The sequence below is a fragment of the Myodes glareolus genome, chromosome 13, assembly GCF_982192425.1.
Source record: "Myodes glareolus chromosome 13, mMyoGla1.1, whole genome shotgun sequence".
NCBI classification, from domain to species: Eukaryota; Metazoa; Chordata; class Mammalia; order Rodentia; family Cricetidae; genus Myodes; species Myodes glareolus.
Window position 1 is genome coordinate 50,681,732 of NC_142038.1, and position 22,971 is coordinate 50,704,702.

At 38.4% G+C, this 22,971-nt stretch overlaps 1 protein-coding gene across 2 annotated transcripts in view; it reads right to left on the bottom strand.

Moving 5' to 3' along the window:
• Window positions 1-22,971, bottom strand: part of Ankhd1 (ankyrin repeat and KH domain containing 1) — a 109,729-nt gene that overhangs the window by 1,392 nt on the left and 85,366 nt on the right. Inside the window, exons 23-32 of one of the 2 annotated variants that reach the window (XM_048442388.3) lie at window positions 21,661-21,756; window positions 19,940-20,056; window positions 16,492-16,663; window positions 15,188-15,641; window positions 14,737-14,877; window positions 11,173-11,322; window positions 9,272-10,878; window positions 3,611-3,784; window positions 1,878-2,081; window positions 552-700 (exon numbers count right to left, since the gene is read on the bottom strand). In XM_048442388.3, the coding sequence (XP_048298345.1) occupies window positions 552-700; window positions 1,878-2,081; window positions 3,611-3,784; window positions 9,272-10,878; window positions 11,173-11,322; window positions 14,737-14,877; window positions 15,188-15,641; window positions 16,492-16,663; window positions 19,940-20,056; window positions 21,661-21,756 (3,264 nt within the window). Of the gene's footprint in view, window positions 1-551; window positions 701-1,877; window positions 2,133-3,610; window positions 3,785-9,271; window positions 10,879-11,172; window positions 11,323-14,736; window positions 14,878-15,187; window positions 15,642-16,491; window positions 16,664-19,939; window positions 20,057-21,660; window positions 21,757-22,971 lie in introns of both variants that reach the window. The other variant, XM_048442386.3, reaches the window with a different exon arrangement.

The following is a 22,971-nucleotide window of genomic DNA, read 5'->3' on the forward strand; positions in this document are numbered from 1 at the left end:
AAAAAAGTGTAATTCTATATGAGCATTTACAGCTATAATCTGGCTATATGGAAGCCAAGAAACTGTAAGTGCACAAAAGAACAATGAATCCAATAGTTAGCTCTTTTTTTTTTATTTACTATGTATATATAGTATTTTGTCTGTATGTTTGCCTGCACACCAAAAGAGGGCATCAGATCTCATTATAGGTGATTGGGAGCCACCATGTGGTTGCTGGGAATTGAACTCAGGACCTCTGGAAGAGTAGTCAATGTTCTTAACCTCTGAGCCATCTCTCCAGCACCAATAGCCAGTTCTTTGGGGGTAGAGACCTCTCTCAAATGTGTGGCCCAGAAAACAAAGCAGAACTCATATCTCTCAGGTGTTTTAGAAGGGCTGTAAGACAACAGTACCCACTCTTAAAACTGAACAATAGATCTGACAGTCACAGAAGCAAAAGGGTAATTTCCTCATAAACTATTCCTTAACCAGTGACTACACTGGCTGGCAACATATCAAAATTACAATGATGCATGTCAACTCACTGTGGAAAAGCCCACAAAGCCACTTACCATAGGCTGGTGGAAAATGTTAGAGGGAGCTACCATTCCAGAATCATCTCTCTCCATTGGCTGATGCTGGGAGAATGTGCTTGGGTCTGATAATTGTTGATGTATTGGATGGTTCCCTATCATAGACTGTGACCAACCTGATAAGCCTTCTGGAAAAAAAGAATTAAAAATAGTGCTTAGTATTGGCTTAGATAAAACAATAAAATATTACCACTTTGTTATTTCTTATTTTGTGAGACAGGGTTTCTCTGAGTAACAGTCCTGGCTGTCCTGGAACTCACTCTGTAGAGTCCGTAGACTATACTCAGAGAGATCCACCTGTATATCAAAATAATTCTTCTCAAGAGTTCTTGCAACATTTACCACACCCTGGCAAGCCATAACTAATCAAATAAAAATCAAGTTCCTAGAAAACCAGGTAAATGCTTCTGCATACTTTCAACTCCTGATGTGAAAGAACTCAAACTATTCTGCACTGGAAACCTTAAGACAGAAAGCAATTATGCTTTGGATCATATTTCTTTTGAGAAAGGAACCTAGTTTAGTAGTTTAGGCTAGACTGGAACTCATGTCAATATTCTTGCCTCAGCCTCCTGAACCACCAGGTCCAGCTGAAACTTTTACTTCTAATCAATTCTATGTATCATCTCAAATAACATTCTAGATTAGGATAGAAATCAATCCCTCATAGCTACAAATCCCTTTCTTTCACTGAATGTTAAGTATAGAAACTAAGGATTTTTCTTCTTTTACACTTTGGTATGCTGTGTCTGTATGTCCGTTAAAAACAAAAACTTTTTGCTTTTGTGCATTATCAGAGAGCCAATCCACGGTTTTGTGTGCAAGGTGAGTGCTCTACTTTGGGGCTATATCAACACTCGCTGGTCTGTGAGAGGAGGCCTCACCATGCAACAGCTCAGACTGGACCCTAAACTCCCTGTGTAACTCATGGTGATCTGGGATTGGTGATCCCCCTAAGGCTCTGAAGTGTTAGTAGGTGTGTACCAATATATACACGTTTAAGGAATTCAACTTTTGGGGAAAATTATTTAATTTTATGTGTCTAGGTGCATGCATGTATGTGTGTGCACTACCTACATGCAGGAGTCCACAATAGTCTGAAGATGTATTAGATGCCTTGGAATTACATTACAGGCAGCTGTGAGCTGCCATTTGAGTGCTTAGAACTGAACCTAGGTCCTCTGCTAGACCTGCTCTTTATCAGAGTCCTCTCTCTAGCCCCTCTTCCCCTACCTCTAGGAATTAAGTTTTAACGACAAACTCTTATAATATTCAGAATGTCTTGGCAGAGAGAGGGTAAGGTACCTGACACAGCATTGACACCAAATGACCAGATCCCACTGTGTCCAACAGGAGCAACAAAACTGGTCCCAACGGGAGCTTGTGCAACAGATCCTCCTTGCCGAATCCTGGCCAGCCTCTCTGTTCCAATAGGAGGAGGTATCTTTCGATCCTGACTGGCACTATTTCCTTTTGATTGTTGGCCCAAAGTTGGTGGTGCAGAAGTGGCTGAAAGAGGTGAAGATGATCCCGAAGAAACAGATGGAATAGGAGAGTCACCTGGTGGCAAAATATTTCTCTATTGTTTTATTACATATAAAAACTAAAGGAATATGAGAAACCTTGTAAAGATATATTCCAACAACATAGGTTCTGTAAAGAAAAGTTAATTTAAAACGATAATTCAAATGAAAATATTTTTATAACCACTGTTTAGAATATTTCTGCCTGAAGCTAAGTATAAAGAGCCTGTAAGGCTTTTTTTCAATTGAATTGGAGAAAGCTAGAAAAGAATTTATCATTATAGTAAATAATCCTCTGAAAACATAATTATATCTTACATTTACTAAGACAGTGTTTAAAGACTATGTATTTTATGTATCTGTTAATTTTCTCCCATTTCTTTCTTTCTTTTGGTTTTCCGAGACAGGGTTTCTCTGTAGCTTTGGAGCCTGTCCTGAAACTAGCTCTTGTACACCAGACTGGCCTCACAGAGATCTGCCTGCCTCTGCCTCCCGAGTGCAGGGATTAAAGGTGTGCACCACCACTGCCCAGCTAATTTTCTCCCATTTCTATAGGCCTCTTTTTCTATAAGGAAGAGAAGTTAAATGTTGAAATCATTCTAGAACTTAAGTGATAATTTTGATTCTTCAGTGAACTTGTAATATGTGTAGTTTTCTTTGTCACAAAGACTAATGCAGATCAGGTGTTGTGGTGCACACCTTAAATTCCAACACTCAGAAGACTGCCTCTTTGTGTTGGAATCTTTGTGGCAGATCTTTGTGAGTTTGAGGTGAGTCTGGTCTAAATACTAAATTCAAGGACAGCCAGGGTTACATAGAGAAATCTTGTCTCAAAAAAAAATAAAGAAAATAAAAAGCTAATATGGACTATGTTAAAAAAGAAGAAGAAGAAGAGCTGTAGCTGTGGCGTAGTCACTGGCCTAGTCAAGGCCCAGAGCTCAATTTCCAGAACAAGGAGTGGGAGAGAATATCATATGTTATGTGAGACCAAATAATTCACATGCTCTAAATATTGAAATAAGTAAAAATAAAGGCACATCTATAAAAGGTAATAAATACATCCCCAAAATGCAAAAATAAGTGTGAAACTATGTCAGAAGGATCACCTACAATTAGTTTCTTTTCAGAGTAATTTCACAACCTTGCTGTCATTCACAGAGGCCTTTTGTAAACTACTATGTGTATCACTTTTTTTTTGCCTACTACTCTACGCGGATCTTCGGTGGACGGTGGGAGGTTGTGTGTGGGTCGTTCTGCAGGCCAACCGGCGGTGCCGAACTCGGGTCCTCGGGCGGAGCGGTTGGGCGCTCTGCCCCCTGAGCCGTCTCTCTGGCTGGTGTATCACGGATTCTTGATCCAAAGACCCAGTGGAAACATTTTTAGTTTGATCACATACAAACCTCAGGTATCTGCATATTTCTTATTTTACTAAAACCACTACATAATGTACCCAGAATTAAATGGCTTAATAGCTTATTTAAGATTCTTTGCGAAGAGTTTCTCTAGGATTCCTACATGTGTTTGAGGCGCTTGTCCAAGGATGGGGAGAAAAGTGTTGTCTGTTGAAACTAGGAGTCCCGACAGGTGCTGGCCCTTGCAGGAAAACCCTTGTCCCTGGTATGCCAGAAAAACTTGTCAGAGGAGCAGCAGCAGATGGGGAGTTGCCTGAGGGGTCAATGGATGGCAACCCTGAAATAAAACAGGTTCAAGATATCCAATTAGCTGAGACTTTAAAATGGAAAGCTGAAGGTTTACTTAATTTTTTTAAGATAAAGAAGCATATGGCATATTTTTCATAAATCAAAGAAAAATGAACTCATGTATATGATACTATATTGCCAAACCCAATCTTTTATAATCAGAAGAATATCACCCAGTATCTCTAACTAAAGGAAAGTGAACTCAGTGTTTCAAAGTGGAAGTTCATCTGAAGTAATGTTCTAAATATATCTTCAAGCTTTTGTTACTGAATGGGACATTAAATAAGACCATTTTGTGTATATCTAAGTGGTACTTGCCCAATAACGTATGCATTCTCTTTTGAGGAAACTCTTTAAGTAAAGCTAGTTACTTATAAAGCTATAGTCATTTCCAATGAAGATGAACAAAAAAATTTACTAATGTTTCTTTACTCACAAAGAAAAAACCCAATAAAGTAATATTAATTTTAGTATTCTCATAAACAAAAACTGCAAATTACATAATAGCTTCTATTAGTTTGTATAAAGTTAAATTTAGTACTTTCTTTAAATCTCACTGGTTTCTCTAGTGAGTGTACTAGGGAAAGGAGATAAACGTCTAGAAACAAATTACAGGTAGGTACTAATTTCCAGTCCAGAACAAGGAATTTGTGTCATTAAGTTAGTTATTGACTTATATATTCCAGGACAGAGTTTTTCTGTGTAGCCCTGGCTATCCTGGAAATTGCTCTGTAGACCAGGCTGGCCTCGAACTCACAGAGCTCTACCTGCCTCTGCCTCCAGACTGCTGGGATTAAAGGTGTGGCGCCACCTCTGCCTAGCTAAATTATCTATTTTTTGTGCATAAAACACAAATGTGTGGAGAACATGCATTTGAGAGTTGGTTCTTTTGATCTATCATGTGGTTTCTAGCAATTGAACTCAGGTGGTAGGAATGCTGATAGGCATTTGGCAGCCTACAAATAGTTAAACCCAAGTCCAGCTTTATATCTATCTGTCTGTCTGTCTGTCTATCAATCAATCTGTGTGTGTGTGGGGGGGAGGTTGAGACAGGTATTCTCTGTGTAGCTCTGGCTGTCCTGTAAATTCACTTTGTAGACCAGGCTGACCTCGAACTCACAGAGATCCACCTGCCTCTGCCTCCCGAGTGCTGGGATTAAAGGTCTGCATCATCACTGCCTGGCTATTTTGCTTTATTTCGTGTATGAATGTTTTGCCTGCATGTATGTATGTACACCACATGTATGCCTGGTACCCTCAAAGGTCAGAAGAGGGTGGCTGGGTGTGGTACAGCGCTAGAAAGGCTGAGACAGGCGTCTCTCTTTGGGTTTCAGACCAGTCAGACTTATAGGTGTAAAGGCTCTGTCATCTGAAAAAAAAAAAAGGAGGAAATGTTGAATCCTTTGAAACTGGAGTTATAGATGTATGAGCTGCTATGGAATCAGACCAAAAACCTTTGTAAGAGCAACAAGTACTCTAAACTGCCCACTGAACCACCTCTCCAACCTTTTTTTTCTTTTTTAAAAATTATTATTATTTTTTTCCCTGACTGGCCAGGAATTCATTATGTAGACCAGGGAGGCCTTGAACTTTGCCTGTCTCTGCCTCCCAGGTTTTACATTTATAGACATAAACCACCATGTCCAGCCAAAAAAGTAGTTATTATCTGTGGGACCATGGTCTATATTCTGTCAATTATATTTTAAATAAACGCTGATTGGCCAGTAGCCAGGCAGGAAGTATAGGCAGGACAACCAGACAAGAACTAGAGGTGGGTCAGTGAGAACAGGAGAAATCTGGGAAGAAGGAAGCCCATTCTCTCTGCAGTTGTGAGTCCGACACAGAAGAAATAAGATATGACTGCCTCGCTAAAAAGGTACCAAGCCATGTGGCTAGCACAGACAAGAATAATTGGCTAATATAAGTTATAAGAGTTAATAAGAAGACTGAGCTAATGGGCCAATCAGTTTATGATTAATGTAGACCTCTGTGTGATTTCTTTGGGACTTAACGATTGTGGGAACCAGGTAGGACAGAAACCCCGACAACAATTAACATAAAAGTTATCAAAAATTATCTTAAGATGCTTTTAAACAATTGATTTCCCCATCATTAAGGAAAATGGCTTTGGTATATAATATATAAATCCATTTAAAAAGCATAAAAATAGCGATAGAGAAATAGCTCAGTTGGTAAAGCACATGCTGCATAAACAAAAGGACCTGAATTTGATCCCAAGTACTCAGACTCATTAGAATGAATAGGTAACCCCAGCACTGAAGAGAATCCCAAGGGGTTGCTGGCCAACCAGACTAGCCAAGTTACTAATCTCAAGGTTCAGTGAGAGATCCTGTCTCAAATAATAAGGAGAGGGACTGGTGATTGGGTAAGCAGTCAAGAGCTCTTGCCATCACACCTAATGATCTGAGTTTTCATCTCAGGAACCCATGTTGGGGAAAGAGAACTAACTCCTGTAAGTTGTCTTCTAACCTCTACATGTGTGCTGAGGCAGACACAAAGACTAAATGTAGTATGTATGTATGTATAAAGTAGAGAGGGACTGTACTGAAGAGATCGATCAGAAGTCCTCAATACTATAGCTGGCAACTCACACTGTCTGTAACTCTAGTACCAGGGAATCTGACATTCTTTTCTTACCTGAGAGTACTTGAATAAGGTACACATATATGCATGCATACATAAATAAAAATAAAAGAAATAATTGCTGGAGAACTACTGAGGAGAACATCTGACATTTATCCTCTAGTCTCCAGGTACATGACTATATACCCCCCATCCCTCATTTTCTCCCCATAAGGACAATCAAAGAAAAATATTCTCTATTAAGCCCTGAGTACACTAACAGTGAGTTCTTTCACACTGAGGTTTCCGAAAATTTTCACTAGTTTCCCAAAGTGACTATTCACAATAGATGCTTATTTACAAAAAAGAAAAATGCAATAGTGGCACATGCCTTCTTTAATCTCAGCACTTGGGAGGCAGAGGCAGGTGAGTTTGAGGCTAGCCTGCTCTACAGAGTGAGTTACAGGACTGCTAGGGCTACACAGTGAAACTCTTGGAAAACTTTTAAAAAAAGAGAAAGGAAAGAAAGAACGAAGAAAAGAAAGGAAGAAAGAAATGTGTACATGATAGTTTGGATAATAGTTTTACAAGGTTATAGATATATTTGAAAAATAACAGCAATGTTTCTCTGAAAAGACAAGTAAATCTAAACATATCTGAAATAAAAGTTAAGGCTACAACATATCCAGAACAACATAAACTAGTAGTGTACAACTACCAAAAGGGCACCATGGTCTAAAGAGCAGTTTTCCAATTAGAATAGAATGTTAAGTGGCAGTAGTGTTTCCTTCCAATACTTTTCACATGAATCCAGAAGAGGGCTTCAGATCTCATGGAGCTGGAGTTACAGGCAGTTGTGAGGCACATGATGTAGGTGCTGAACTGAAATCAGATTTCCTGGAAGAGCTATTGCTCTTAACAGCTGACTCACCTCTCTAACTTCCAAGAGTATTTCTTTTTAAAAAATTTACTTATATATTTTATTTATTTATTTATTTGTTTATTTATTTATTATTACCACTACTGGTTTTTCGAGACAGGGTTTCTCTGTAGCTTTGAAGCCTGTCCTGGAACTAGCTCTTGTAGACCAGGTTGGCCTTGAACTCACAATGATCTGCCTGCCTCTGCCTCCAAAGTGCTGGGATTAAAGGCGTGCACCACTGCCTGGCTTTATATTTTAAAAATAATTTATTCATTTTTATTTTATGTGCATTTTTTTTTTTGCCTGCCATGTATGGCTGTGTGAGGGTGTCAGATCCTGGAATTACAGACAGTTGTGAGCTGTCATGTGCGTGCTGGGAATTGAACCTGGGTCCTCTGGAAGAGCAGTCAGTACTCTTAACGGCTGAGTCATTTCTCCAGCCCATTTTGTTTTTATGTGTCTGGATGTTTTGCCTTGCTTGCATGTAACTTATCACTACTGTGGGCCACCAGACTTTTATTTCATTTTCTAAAATTAATTTTATTTATTTATGTGTATGGGTGTTCTGTCTGTATGTATGTCTGTGCACCATATACATGCCTGGTAGCTATGGAGGCCAGAAAGGGGTGTCAGATCCTCTGGGACTGGAGTTACAGACAGTTGTAAGCTGCTGTGTGTGGTAGGAACTGAACCCTGGGTTCTCTGTAAGAGCACTAGTACTCTTAACTGCTCTCTCTAGTACCCACATTTTCATTTGAGACAGGATCTTGATATGTAGTTCAGGTTGGCCTAGAACTTGTGATTTTACTATCTCAGTCTCTTAAGTGTTGCAATTACAGGTGTATGCTACTAAAGCTAATTCTCAAACGATATTATTTTTTTTAACCTTAAGTTTTGAAATAATTTCAGACATTAAGAATTTCTCATTTTTCAGTATAGTACAGACTGGACTGAAATTTTGTTCTTATTCTCTGCAAAATAGACTTCCTCTTTCAAATATCTTCAAGTCAAAACTGGCAGGCAATCCATCTACATCTTTTTTTAAATGTATCAGTAGCTAATAATTATTTTTTCCTTTGACAATTTCATACATGTATCAAATGCATTATTACTCTCCCTTTGACTCCTAACCCAACCAACCCCACTTCTTCTATACAAATCTCTTTTCCATATTCATTGGGTTTTATTTAACGTCCTACAAAATTTTACTAGGGCCATTTGCGTGACCCTGAGTTTGGAACTATCTGAGCCCAGTGGGTTCACCATTGGGTATACAACTGGATGCTATGCCTACCTCTCTCTTAGAATCTGTTGGTTGAAATAGAGAGCAGCAGGAGTTCCGAGAGCCCCTTCTCTATAACAGCAGCATCTAATTTCTAAGTCAAGAAGTCAAAGCCAGACAGTGGTTCATGCCTATGATCCTAGCACTCTAGTGATAAAGGAACACTGCTATGAATTTAAGGCCAGTGTGGTTACAGATGGAGACCGTGTCTCCAGCAAAAAAAAATCTATTGAGTTAGCACATGACCGGAATCTCTTCCATAGCTGTACCTAATGATGTAAAAGATACTGAGCACATTAATGTAATATAAAGTAATATGAATGATGGAGCAGTGTGCAGTTCTAATGTTTTCAATCAGAAAATCAAATAACCATTATGATTTAAAAAAATCTATAAATATGGAATCCTTGAAGTATGCTATGGATCCTTTTTATTAATATAATGGACATCAACTTCCAAAAGACTGAACCAATACAAGGTATAATCTCCTTACTGTTAGGTACAGAAATACAAAAGAATGAAACAGCTTATTTTATGTGATTGACATGCAGCAATAAGTGGAACCATTTAAAGCAACATTACAAAGCATTTCTTTAAAGTTATGCAATATTAGGTGCAAAATAAATGCCTACTAGCTAGAAGGTGAGTTATAACAGCCCCATATTTAACTACAATACTTAATGACTTACCAACTGGACTGGTAGAAACTCTCTGGGAAGGTGGTCTGAAGCCAGGTGCCTTAGAGTTGTCAGGGTGCACATTTTCCAAGTGTCCCAGTACAGAGTTACTCAGGAAAGCTGACTGAACAGTGAAAGAGGCATCTGCAGCAACTCTTGAGGGCAGTGGGCCATCTCCCCACCCTTGGTTAGCTGACACCTGACTGCTATCAAAAAGACTACTGAAGTGATTAAAGAGTGTGGCTGGGCCAAACGGAGGTTGCAAAGACTTATTTGCTGGGTTTATGTGCATCTGAGAACCATTCATAATGTTCACAGCTGATGAAAGCTGTACTGCAGCTGGTGGGCCTTGAGGTGGTGTTAAAGGAACAGGATTGGTAACAAAAATTGACTGGGGATCTTGGTGTATAGTTGCATTTGGTAGCACTGAGTAAAATGAACCTCTGGGCTGCATTCGATGAGGAACTCGAGGTGTTGGTACAGCTAACTGAGGTAAATTACCAGTGTCCTGATTATCAGCAGTGGTCAATCTAGGTGATGCCAAAGTCAATGGAGCTGGTTCTGAGTTAGAGGCAAAAGGCATTGACATAGGATTTAAATCAGACACATTGGGTGGCTGTCCTTCCTCTTGTGTATTATTGGAGGGAGGAGAAGGACTACTGGATGGGTGAGTTTCTGGAGCTCCTGAGGTGTTGCTGGCAGAGCTATTACAACTGTTTGCAGTTGGTGTACATAGGTTTGTCAAAGGCTGGTCCTGTGTAGACACTTTCTCTTTGGAAGGTGGCATGGCAGAGAAAGACTCTATCTTTTGTGAAGAAAGTTGTACTTGAGGAGTTGTTGCAGGCATAAATGTGGTGGTAACTTGTCCACTAGTGGTAGATGTGGAGGAGACAGAAGGCAAGGAACTACTAGTGCTTGTCACAGAGGAAATCACTGTTGCTGGAGGACTGGTCTTAGGCACACAAGCAAACAACTGCTTTCTGACTGATGAAGGAGTTCGAGTATTAGTCATACATAGCTGCTGACTGGCAGCAACCACAGAAGAGACAGTGATAGGACAACTTGCAGTAGCTAGTCCAGGAGATTCTGATGGTAAAACAGGTCCATTCTGGTTAGGCAGACGTGCTGTATTATTATGCTTTGGAGAACTATTTGTATTGCCAGGATTCACAGGTCTCACTGGGAATGGTCCCCAAGTGTTAGGTGAGGGTGAGAAGGTTCCTCCAAACTGTGCCATGGGTAAGCGAGGATGCCGAATCTGTTGCATAGTCTGAGCAGCCAGCAGAGCAAAATGAGGATGAGGGTAAGCTAAGGGAAGAGAAACTGGGAAAGGAGATCGCACATTTGTTGGCACATTCTTGCTAAGTTTATTAGTGGGCTGGAAGGTAGATAATGTTGCTGCCTGTGATGTTACAAGAGCTGGAGCACCCAAGGGAAATGCATTTTTGCTGGAAGTTGCTGCGGTGCCTACTCCAGATGGGAAGTTTGTATGAATGGACTTGGTGCTGGCAGGTGTCCTGATATGGTTTTTAGGAATCAAGTCTTCTAGTTCCTTTGCAGGATCTTGAATAAGTGCATTGATAAGTTGAACTGCGTATCTTGTTGATTCTGTACCACCCCTGGAGAACAAAAGAAATAAGGCCAAAAATATGAAAAACAACACACCTTAGGTAACCTTTTTTATAATAGAAATTTTTTTTTACAATACATTTTGATTTTGCTTTTCCTTAGATAATCTTATGAATCACTTTTTCCACCTGGTATTGACCCCAGGGCTTAATATATGTTAGACAAGAAATTTACTATTGAGCTGTATCCCAACTTTCAAATAAAATTCCTATCTACTAAAAGTGTGCTTCTTATAAAATTTTGATTCAGAACTAGTAATATATATGTCATTTTTAAACAGTTACCTTATTGTAATCATTCTCTCTCCATTCTTATCTTTTTGTTTATCCACATCAATATGGGCACCAGTAACATCTTGTATTGCTGTAATGTTACATCCTCCTCTTCCCATTATTCTGGACACCACTGAGGCTGGAACAGATAATTTCTTTGACCTGCAACATGAAGGCTGCCCATGAGCTTATGAAATCCAACATCTTTAAATAATAAATATTGGAATAAAAAGTTAAGATGTCTAAGTATATTGATGGACTTTTTTTTTAGAGTATCTCCTACAGCTGATAAACACCCTTAGTAATGTGGCAGGATACAAGATAAACCCCAAAAAATCAGTTGCCCTCCTATACACAAAGAACAAAGAAGCAGAGAGGGAAATCAGAGAAACATCACTTTTCACGATAGCCACAAATAGCATAAAATATCTTGGGATAACTCTAACTAAGGAAGTGAAAGATTTATTTGACAAGAACTTTAAATCTTTGAAGAAAGAAATTGAAGAGGATACCAGAAAATGGAAGGATCTCCCATGCTCTTGGATTGGGAGAATCAATATAGTAAAAATGGCAATTCTACCAAAAGCCATCTATAGATTCAATGCACTTCCTATCAAAATCCCAACAAAATTCTTCACACCTTGAGAAAACAATTATCAACTTTATATGGAAAAACAAAAAACCCAGGATACCCAAAACAATCCTATACAATAAAAGTACTTCCGGAGGCATTACTCTCCATGACTTCAAACTCTATTACAGAGCTACAGTAATGAAAACAGCTTGGTATTGGCATAAAAACAGAGATGTTGACCAATGGAATCGAATCAAAGACCCTGATATTAATCCACAAACCTATGAACATCTGGTTTTCAACGAAGGAGCTAAAATTATACAATGGAAGAAAGAAAGCATCTTTAACAAGTGGTGCTGGTAAAAAACAAAAAACAAAAAAAAAACAAAACAAAAAAAACAAGTGGTACTGGCATAACTGGATGTCAACCTGTAGAAGAATGAAAATAGATCCATATCTATCACCATGCACAAAACTCAAGTCCAAATGGATTAAAGACCTCAATATAAATCTGACCACACTCAACCTGATAGAAGAGAAAGTGGGAAGTATTCTGCAACACATGGGCATAAGAGATCACTTTCTATGTATAACCCCAGTAGCACAGTCAATAAGAGCAACAATGAATAAATGGGACCTCCTGAAACTGAGAAGCTTCTGTAATGCAAAGGACACTGTCATTAAGACAAAAAGGCAATCTACTGAATGGGAGAAGATCTTCACCAACCCCGCATCAGACAAAAGTCTGATCGCCAAAATATATAAAGAACTCAAGAAACGAGACATTAAAACTCTAATTAACCCAATTAAAAAACTGAACAGAGAATTCTCAACAGAAGAAGTTCAAATGGCCAAAAGACACTTAAGATCATGCTCAACCTCCTCAGCGATCAGGGAAATGCAAATCAAAACAACTTTGAGATACGACCTTATACCTGTCAGAATAGCTAAAATCAAAAAGACCAATGATAGCCTATGCTGGAGAGGATGTGGAGTATGGGAAACATTCATCCATTGTTGATGGGAATGCAAACTTGTGCAACCACTTTGGAAATCAGTGTGGCAGTTTCTCAGAAAACTGGGAGTCAACCTACCTCAGGACCCAGCAATTTCACTCTTGGGAATATACCCAAGAGATGCCCAATCATACTACAAAAGCATTTGTTCAACTATATTCATAGCAGCACTATTTGTAATATCCAGAACCTGGAAACAACCTAGGTGCCCCTCAACAGAAGAATGGATAAAGAAGGTGTGGCACATATATACTTTAGAGTTCTACTCAGCGGCAAAAAACAATGACATCTTGAATTTTGCATGCAAATGGATGGAAATAGAAAACACTTTATTGAGTGAGATAGCCCAGACCCAAAAAGATGAATATGGTATGTACTCAGTCATAAGTGGATTCTAGCCATAAACAAAGGACATAGAGCCTATAATTCATGATTTTAGAGAAGCTAAATAAGAAGGTGAACCCAAAGAAAAACATATATTTATCCTCCTGGATACTGGAAGTAGACAAGATTGCCGGGCAAAAGTTGAGAGCACGGGGGTGGGGGTGGGGTGAGGGGGAAGGAGAGATGGAGAGAGAAGTGAGAATGGGAGGATTGGGGAGAGCTTGGGGGAATGGGATGGTTGAGATGGAGGAAGGGTGGATATGGGAGCAGGGAAGAAGATATCTTAATTAAGGGAGCCATTTTAGGGTTGGCAAGAGACTTGGCTCTAGAGGGGTTCCCAGGTATCCAAGGAGATGTTCCCAGCAAGGTCCTTGGGCAGCAGAGGAGAGGGTGCCTGAATTGGCCTTATTCCATAGCCACACATGATGAGGAAACCCACAGAGTCAGCTGACCTGAGCTAGTGGGAGATCATTGACTCCATACTAACAACTGGGGAAACTGCATAGAATTAGGCCACCTGAATACAGGCAACAGTGGTGTGGCTTGGGCAGTATATGGGGCCACTGGCAGTGGGACCAGGATCTAACTCCAATGCATGAACTGACTTTGTGAAGCCCATTCTCTATGGAGAGATATTTTGCTCAGCCTAGGCATGGGGGTGAGGGGGCTTGGTCCTGCCTCAACAAGGTGATGGGACAGACTCAGCTGACTTCCCAGGGGAGGCCTTACCCTCTGAGAATGGGGTGGGGAAGAAGGCTGGGGGAGTGGGAGGAGAGGAGAGAGGGGGGATTGGGATTGGCATGGAAAGAAAGAAAGAAAGAAAGAAAGGAAGAAAGAGAGAGAAGGAGGGAGGGAGGGAGGGAGGGAGGGAGAGAAAATGGAAGGAAGACAGACAAAAATCCTATTTAGTTCACTCATAATGTAAGCATTCAAATCTGCTCAAAATAACACAAGTCAAGTAATCTGCAATTAACATACTTTCTCTTTCTAAATTAAAAACAAAAAGCATAGCATATTGGGCCAGGAGTGATGGTGGTGGCCCACACCTATAATCCCCACACTTGGGAGGCAGAGGCAGGTGAATCTCTATGAATGCAAGCCCAGACTGGTTTACAAAGCTAGTTCCTGAGCAGCCAGGGCTATATAGTGAAACTCTGTTTCAAAAACAAAACAAAATATACACTGAGTAATATATGTTAGTTTGTAATTTTAAACAATGAATAGTTCATATTTAGCAATTTTTAAAGGTCTGAAATATGCATGTAAATTTTATATATTGTTTCTAATTTTGTTTTGGTATATTCTGAGTTTAGTATTGTGTTCGAGTTTGCAATGATAGTTACATTCAAATTATAAAATAGGTAACCATGTCATAAAAGACGGGGATATACCTGTAATCCTATCACTTGGGCAGCAGAGGCAGGTGGGTTAGGAATTTAAGGTTAGCCCTGGCTGTATATCAAATTTAAGGTCAGTAAGGGTTGCATCAGATTTATGCAAAAAACAAAACAAAGTAAAATAAAAAGCGAAGCGAAGGTGGGGTGGGGTAAGGGGTGGGGCAAACAAGAAAGTAAATAAACAGATGAGATTAATTCTACTTACCTTCTAACAACTTCTTTCCACCCTTCTTCTCTTTTCTGACCCCTTTTAGGACTAGTGAGATTCAGTTTCATGGTTGGAGAGCTTAATGGCAATGACTTGTAGCTTGCTGACAAGGAATTAGAATTCACTTCACCTTCAAGGCTGAGAAAAGGGAATTACGGAATTCAACAAAAGATATATTTAAGATAGACATTCAAGAGACTACATAGACAAAATTGTAATGAAATAATTTTTTAAACTTCAGACTAAGAATCTTATAAAAATATCTACTAATCTTTACAATGAAAACATGATTAAGAGGACAGAGATGATTTTAGTTTTGAAGACTAGAGACAAGATAATATTGTAGATACTTTAATACAACTTGTACATAGATGACATACTGTGAATTTTTATGCCAGGCATGAAATAAAAGCAGTGAATATTGAATTAACAAAATAGAAAAATTTACCATGTCTGAGTCTTGGAAGTGGCAGTAATTGTCTTTTCTTCTTGAGAACTGAGAACTGTGGGGCCCCTTCTGTCACTGGTGGAATTCACATCCACAGTGAAATTTAACTCTTGGCTTTTACCACCACTACTGCTCTCACTGTTGCAGTCTGTGCTATCTAAGTTATCTGAATCACTATTCCCGCCTGTACCACCACCTCTAGGTTCTCCATTTATTTTATTTTTATCTGCTTTTTGTTGTGCTAAAGATATATGGGGTTCAGGTAAAATTAAATTTGCTGTGGGAGGGGACTCTTTTGTCTTATTTTTCTTATTTTTCCGATTGGTGCTGGGGGTTGTCACTACATTGGCTCTTTTTTTCCCAAATACATTTGTGAACGTGGCAGATGTAGCAGAGATTCCAATTGTAGTGGTCGTGGTTGCACTCGGAGGCTCTATGGGAATTTCTTGTTCCACTGAAATTATTAAAAAAAACAAAACAAAACAATAAGAGTCAAAGATCCCAAAACAAAGTGTGACAGAATAATGCAATAATTCATAATAAACCAATCAGTTAGGTTATATTTTCCTTTTCACTAAGAAATCCTTACTGTTATTAGAATATTCTGATGTATAAGTTGGTGTAAAATACATATACCAGTAGTATTCTATATTTTAAAATGATTTATTTATTTTATGTGCATTGGTGTTTTATTTGCATGTATGTCTGTGTGAGGGTGTTGGATTCCCGAGAACTGGAGTTACAGACAGTTGTGAACTGACATGTGGGTGCTGGGAATTGAACTTGGGTACTCTGGAAGAATAGCCAGTGAGTGCTCTTAACCACTGAGCCATCTCTCCAGCTCTTAAATTAGTATTCTTACAACTGATACTACAAGTTCTACAAACTATTAAAAAAAAAACACAATATAGTTTGAATTTAGGAAAAAATCTCGAATAGTATTGAGGAATTAGAATTCAAATGGAACACAATTAATTGCCAACTCCAAGAATTACCAGGTTGCACCATAAACATCTCAACTGACACGTCTATCCTCCATTGTTTTAAGCCTTAACCTTAGCTAAGAATTTACTAAAGAATTATTCTAATCAAGGAAGTTAGAGGTTTTACTTCTACTGTACCCTTAAATATATACAAGGTTGACATAAATTACACACCACACCTCTTTAAGTCATGCTTGCTTTCACCTTCTGGTTTCTCTATTAGTTTGTATTGTAAAGCATTTAGTATACAGGATTACAGGTTTAATCTACAATGCTAACACAGGATAATTTTATATTTAATTCAGATGAGTCATTTTTTACCATCTTCATCATTGTCCTCTTCATCTTCACCCTCTGGTTGTTCTGAATTCTCTTTAGGTTTGTTCTCCTCATCTTCTTGTTTCCTTTTCTGCTCCTCTTTTTTCTTTTTTCTCTTTTCTTTTCTTTTCTCTCTTTTAGCAGCAAGAGCTTGCTTTCTGCTCTCTTCTCTTGACTGTGAATAAAGTGTATCATTTAATTTAATAATGTAAAAACATTTATTTATTTTTTTTAGATTTATTTTGTATAGAGGTTTCTTTCCACCACTTGGCAGGTCTGGTGCCTGAGGAGATCATAAGCAGGCATGGGATCCTCTAGACCAGGAATTATGGATGGATAAAGCCACCAATGTGGGTGCTGGGGACTGAACCTGGGTTTTCTGCAAGTGTAACAACACAAGTGCTCTTAACAGAGCCATCTGCAATAATGTAGCAATTTAAAATACTAAATAAAATAACATTTTTGTTCTTTATTTCCCATGGATGCCAGTCTCAAACACATTTATAAAAGCAAAAAAATAAAAAAACAAATTGGGTATCATCAAAATTAAATAATTTTTATGATTCAAATGATAAACAATGTGAAAGAACAACATATAGGATACCAAAAAAATACATAGTTTATTTGATAAGGAACATGTATACCTAAAATATACAGACATCTCTTATTATTCAATAATAATCAAATAACCTAATTGAAAAGTAAACTAACAGGCAAGGGTTACAGCTCAGTGGTAGAGTACTTGCTGAACATGTGGTAGTGGTAGACAAGACATCAAGGCAGACTGGATGTGCTGGTATACACCATAATCCTAGAGCTCAGGAGGCTGAGGAAAAACAGCTGAAGAGTTCAGGGACAGTCTAAATAACAGTGAGATCCTGCTCCTGAACTAAACTATTAAGTGAAAAATCAATTGCTTTTTAAACTGAATTTTGAAATAAATAAAACCATATATTAACATGTAAAAATTCTGTCAGTTATTCCTTAATAGGGCTGTTGAAAATAAATAGGAAGGGCTGAAGAGATGGCTTAGTGCTTGAGAATATACTGCTCTACAGAGGACACAGGTTTGGTTTCCAGCACCCACAGTAGGACAGCTTACAGGTGTCTGTAACTCTAATTTTAGGGAGATCTGTTGACTTTGGGCACTACACACATATAATTAAAAAAAAAAAACCAAGATAAAACAACAACAACAAAAACAGGCTAGGTATGGTGGCATATATACTTGGGAGGCAGAGGCAGGTTTATCTCTGGGTTTCAAGTCAGTCAGCATGACACAAAAAGGGCCTGTCTTAAATAAACAGGGTCAGGGGAGGATGATCTAAAATAGATTGTGGTGACTTATGAATGCACAAGTCAATAAATATACTACACTGATTTTGTATAAGCTTAAATGGGTAAATTCTGATATAAGAATTGAATCTTGCCAGGTAGTGGTGCATGCCTTTAGTCCCAGCACTTTAGGCAGAGGCAGGCAGATCTCTGAGTTTGAGGCCACCCTGGTCTACAGAGCGAGTTCCAGGACTGGCTCCATAACTACTGAGAAACCCTGTCTTGAAAAACCAAATCCCCCTAAAAGAATTTAATCTCAATAAAAATATAGAAAAATACAATTTTATGGCACATATTTGCCTAAAATGCAACTATCATAATCTTTATAAAAATTTCACTGAAAAAATGCTGAGATTAAGCAGGGCACATGTCTTTTATCCAAGCACTTGGGAGGCAGAGGCAGGTGGATCTCTGTGAGTTCTAGGACAGCCAAGGCTACACAGAGAAACCCTTCCTCAAAAAACCAAAAGAAAAAAAAAAGTTGAGAAGAGACTAACATAAAATTAGAAATCATTCTCCACCCCCCCCAGGTGGTGGAGATTGTGAACTTAGCTTTTAATGACTGAGCCATCTCTCTAGCCTAAGTTTTCCCTGCTTTATGAAAAATTTAAAGCCCCATTTAGAACTCTTCAACACCTTTGGGTTTTGCTAACATGTGTGGTTAACAAGAAAAATAAGCCTTTACTTTCACAAAACAGTTAACAGTAACAGATGCTTAGCATTGTAATAAGTCTGGAATAAGAGAAAACATGTTACTTATATTTCTAGGAAAATTATGCAAAAAGGGCTTATCAGAAGAAAAATCATTTTTCAGCAGGGCTGGGCCTGGTGATATAGGCTTATAATTCCAGCTGTTTGATTGGATGAGTCAGTAGGATTGCAAATTCAAGGCCTACCTAAGCATAAAGTATGTGACTATCCCAGAAAAGTTGGTAAGATGCTGTCTTGACTTTTTTTTTCCCCCTCAGAGATAGTGTTTCTTTGTGTGATCATTCTGGCTGTTCTAGAACGTTCTGTGTAGACCAGACTGGTCTTGAACTCACAGAGATTATAAGTGTGTATGTGTATACACAGTGTATCACAGGGGACAACATTGTGGAGTTGTCCTTCCACCTTTATTTGGGTGTCGGGGATAGAATCCTGGTTGTTAGTTTTGCAGCAAGTGCTTTTACTTACTGAGCCATCTTTGTGGCCATCCATACTCACACCTTGATTATGTGCCTCTTGTTGGATTTCTAAAAATGGATACATATCCTTTTTATTCATTTGTAGAAATCATATTACATGGTAATTTCTCTTTGTGAATCTGTTCAAATACTTTTAGTCTCCCCTCTCTTTCTAGTTCCTCTCTTCATTTATTCATTCATTCATTTTCGAGAAATAGTCTAACTATGTTGCTCTGTCTGATCTTAAACTCTCAGAAGTCTGCCTGCCTGTGCCTCCCTAGTACTGTGATTAAAGCTGTGTAACACCATGCCTGGCCTTGACTGAATTGATATTGTTACACAGGGTGTCTTGTAGTACCCAGGCTGGCCTTAAACAAATGATCTTATATAATCCCCTGAGTGCTGGGATTATAGATATGTACTACCATACCCAGCTTTCACTATTTTTCACCTATATATTGGACATTTCTATTCCTTTTTGAGTAATAGTGTCAGAAATGCAAACTGCGCTTTTATTCTTAAAATCTTTCCCATTGTCTCACACATTCTCACAGTGCTGAGGAACAAACCTAGGATTTCCCTTATCACCTAGACAAGTCACCTCTAACCCTTAAATACTCTAGTAGGAAACATAATAAGCTACTCTAATCCAAATCTTATAATAAATAAAGGATTGATTTTAGTGCTTTAGTATACTTCTCAGAGTAATGTTAAAACCACTTAATTTAGACAGTGATATCATGTGACAAACAGACTCGACTAAAAATCTAGTCCCTCATTATATGGTCCTGATATTTATTTTCATAGTTCAGGATATAAAAACTTTACAAAGAAAGTCTACTAATAATTACCTTTAATCATATTATGTTAAAGACTACTATTCATACAGCCAATAAGTTAATAAATCAAATAATAAATTTGATTTCTAACAGGATGCTCATTCTACTCACCTTTTCCAGATCAAGTTCTTTTAGGAGAATGCTTGCGTTTTTATTTGCTTCTGCAGCCTGCTGGTCTTTGGCCTTCACAATTGTCTCAACACATTGGTGACACTTTTTCAGCAGTTCCTGTAAGCCAAAATACAATTATATAAGTGTAAAAATATTTAAAATAAGTAGAGTTGACTAGAAAGGTCCACAAGTTAAACCTTAAACAACTAAAAATTGGCTAAATCAAATTAAATTAAACTTTGAATTCAGTTCTACATCAATCTTTCATAAGAATGAAACACCTTTAAATATATCTTTTTCTTTTTAAGACAGCATCTCAGTCCAAACTAGCTTCCAACCCATTAAACTGTTAAGAATGTCCTTGAATGGGGGCTGGAGAGATGGCTCAGCGGTTAAGAGCATTGCCTGCTCTTCCAAAGGTCCTGAGTTCAATTCCCAGTAACCACATGGTGGCTCACAACCATCTGTAATGAGGTCTGGTGCCCTCTTCTGGCCTGCAGACATACACACAGAAAGAATATTGTATACATAATAAATAAATAAATAAATATTTGGGCTGGAGAGATGGCTCAGAGGTTAAGAGCATTGCCTGCTCTTCCAAAGGTCCTGAGTTCAATTCCCAGCAACCACATGGTGGCTCACAACCATCTGTAATGGGGTCTGGTGCCCTCTTCTGGCCTGCAGGCATACACACAGACAGAATATTGTATACATAATAAAATAAATAAATATTAAAAAAAAAAAAGAATGTCCTTGAACTTAAGTTGCTGAACCTCCTTCCCCCGAACCAAGTGTTGGAAATAATGGTAAGCAACTACTACATGTGGCAAAAATAAGGTCTCTCTCTCTTTTTAAAAGAGATTATCACTCCTTATGCAGCTCTGGCTGCCCTCAAACTTCTAGCAATACCCCTACTTCTTCCTCTCAAGTACTGGGATTATAAGTGTGTATTACTATGTAAGACAAATGGTGTAAAACAATCCTTTTCTACACTATGAAAATGGATTACTCTCAATGGTTAATAAAAAGCTGACAGGCCTGTAGCTGGGCAGGAAGTTAGGCAGAAAGGCTGAGAATGATGGGAAGGAGGGTAGAGTCAGGGGAGACGCCACGCAGAAACCTGCCCAGGAGATAAGACATGCTAGAGGACAGGTAAAACCACAGCTATGTGGCAATACATAGATTAATAGAAATTTAAGTGTAAGGGTTAGCTAATAATAAGCCCGAGCTATCAGCTGGGCATTTATAATTTATATTCAGCCTCTGAGTCAGTTATTTGGGACTGGGCAGTCAGGAAAGGAAAAGTCCGTTTACAGAAAAAGGCATCTTTTTTTTCTTTTCTTTTTTTTTTGGGGGGGGGGTTGGGGGTGGAACGGGGACTTTTTGAGACAGGGCTAATCTGTGTAACAGCCCTGGCTGTCTGGGAACTCACTCTGTAGACTAGGATGTCCTTGATCTCCCAGAAATCCTCCTGTTTCTGCCTCCTCAGTGATGGGATTAAAGGTGTGAGCCACCAACACCCAGTAAGACCCGTGTTTTAAACTTTAGATGACAAAAAGACTGGTTTCTGTTTGGTGATGGGGGCTGAACTCATGGCTTTCTGTCAGCTAAGCATATACTCTTATCACTGAGTACATGCCCAGTGGAAACAAGTTCTTAATTATACTTCTTGGCATATAAGGCCAAAGAATGAAAATGTGTTTTAACAACAGTAAACTTACCTTATCTGTAATTGTTGCTATGTATCTCATGCATTCTATATCAGATGGAAATTGATTGACTTCTTTCACCAAATACTGAACAACTTTTACATGACCCTATAAAAAACATAAAAAAAACCCATAAAATGATCCTTTGAAATTTTATCCACTTTTAACTTAATGTGAAAAATTAACACTTTAAAATAGTGTACTAAATTTATAATTAAAATTCTGAAAAAATGGATATTGTTTAGTCCATAAATAGGAAAAGGTAAGTATAATATACTCAAGGATATATGATGGTATATGCCTTTAATTCCAGCACTCAAGATGGATGGATGGACTTCTGTGACTTCGAAGCCAGTCTGGTTTACATATTAAGTTTCAGGACAGTCAGGGCTACATAAAGATACCTTATCTCCAAAAAAAAAAAAAAAAAAACAAGCGAGCAAACAAGCCATTAATTATTCCATTTCCTACAGAAAGCAGGAAAGTATTATGAAAATATTATTTTATATAATAGACCTACTAATAAGGTAAAATGGGCAATGTGAAATGATATTATATAATAGGCACTAAGTCTTTAAATACCTATTTTCCAGGTTTCAAAGTATTATTTGGGTTTTATCTTAATAATAAGCATGATGGTCTATGAAATTTTTCTGAGTTTTATGACTTGCACATAGATAAAATTCTTTTTCCCCAAGACAGGGTTTCTCTGTGTAGCCCTGGTTATCGTGGAATTCGCTCTGTAGACCAGGCTAGCCTCAACTCAGAGATCCACTTGCCTCTGCCTCCTGAGTGTTGGGATTAAAGGTGTGAGCTGCTTGGCTGATAAGACACTTTCTAAATGCCCTTATTAAGGCTTGAATAGGTAATAAAGTATAAGCATATCTACTTTATAGAACAAAGCTTGCTAAGTTTCCCTTCCTATTAGGGTCCAAAAATATCCTCAAGAATGTGAAAGCACTTGCCACAGAGGCTGACAACCTGAATGTGATTCCCCAGAACCAAATTATAGGAGAAAACTGAATCCTTTAGGTTGTTTTCTGACTTCCATTCCTACACTATCAGACAGACGGACACACACACACACACACACACACACACACACACACAACCCAAACAAACAAATGACAGCAAAAGTAATTCCCACACAAACAGGCTTAACTATAACAACAACAAAAAGACATTAGTCTGTTTCTAGACAAGAAAATAGAAAGTAGTTGTACCTGGAATAAGAAGTTAATTGAGCCAGGTGGTGGTGGTGCACGCCTTTAATTCTAGAACTCAGGAGGCAGAGGCGGAGGCAGGCAGATCTCTGTGAGTTCA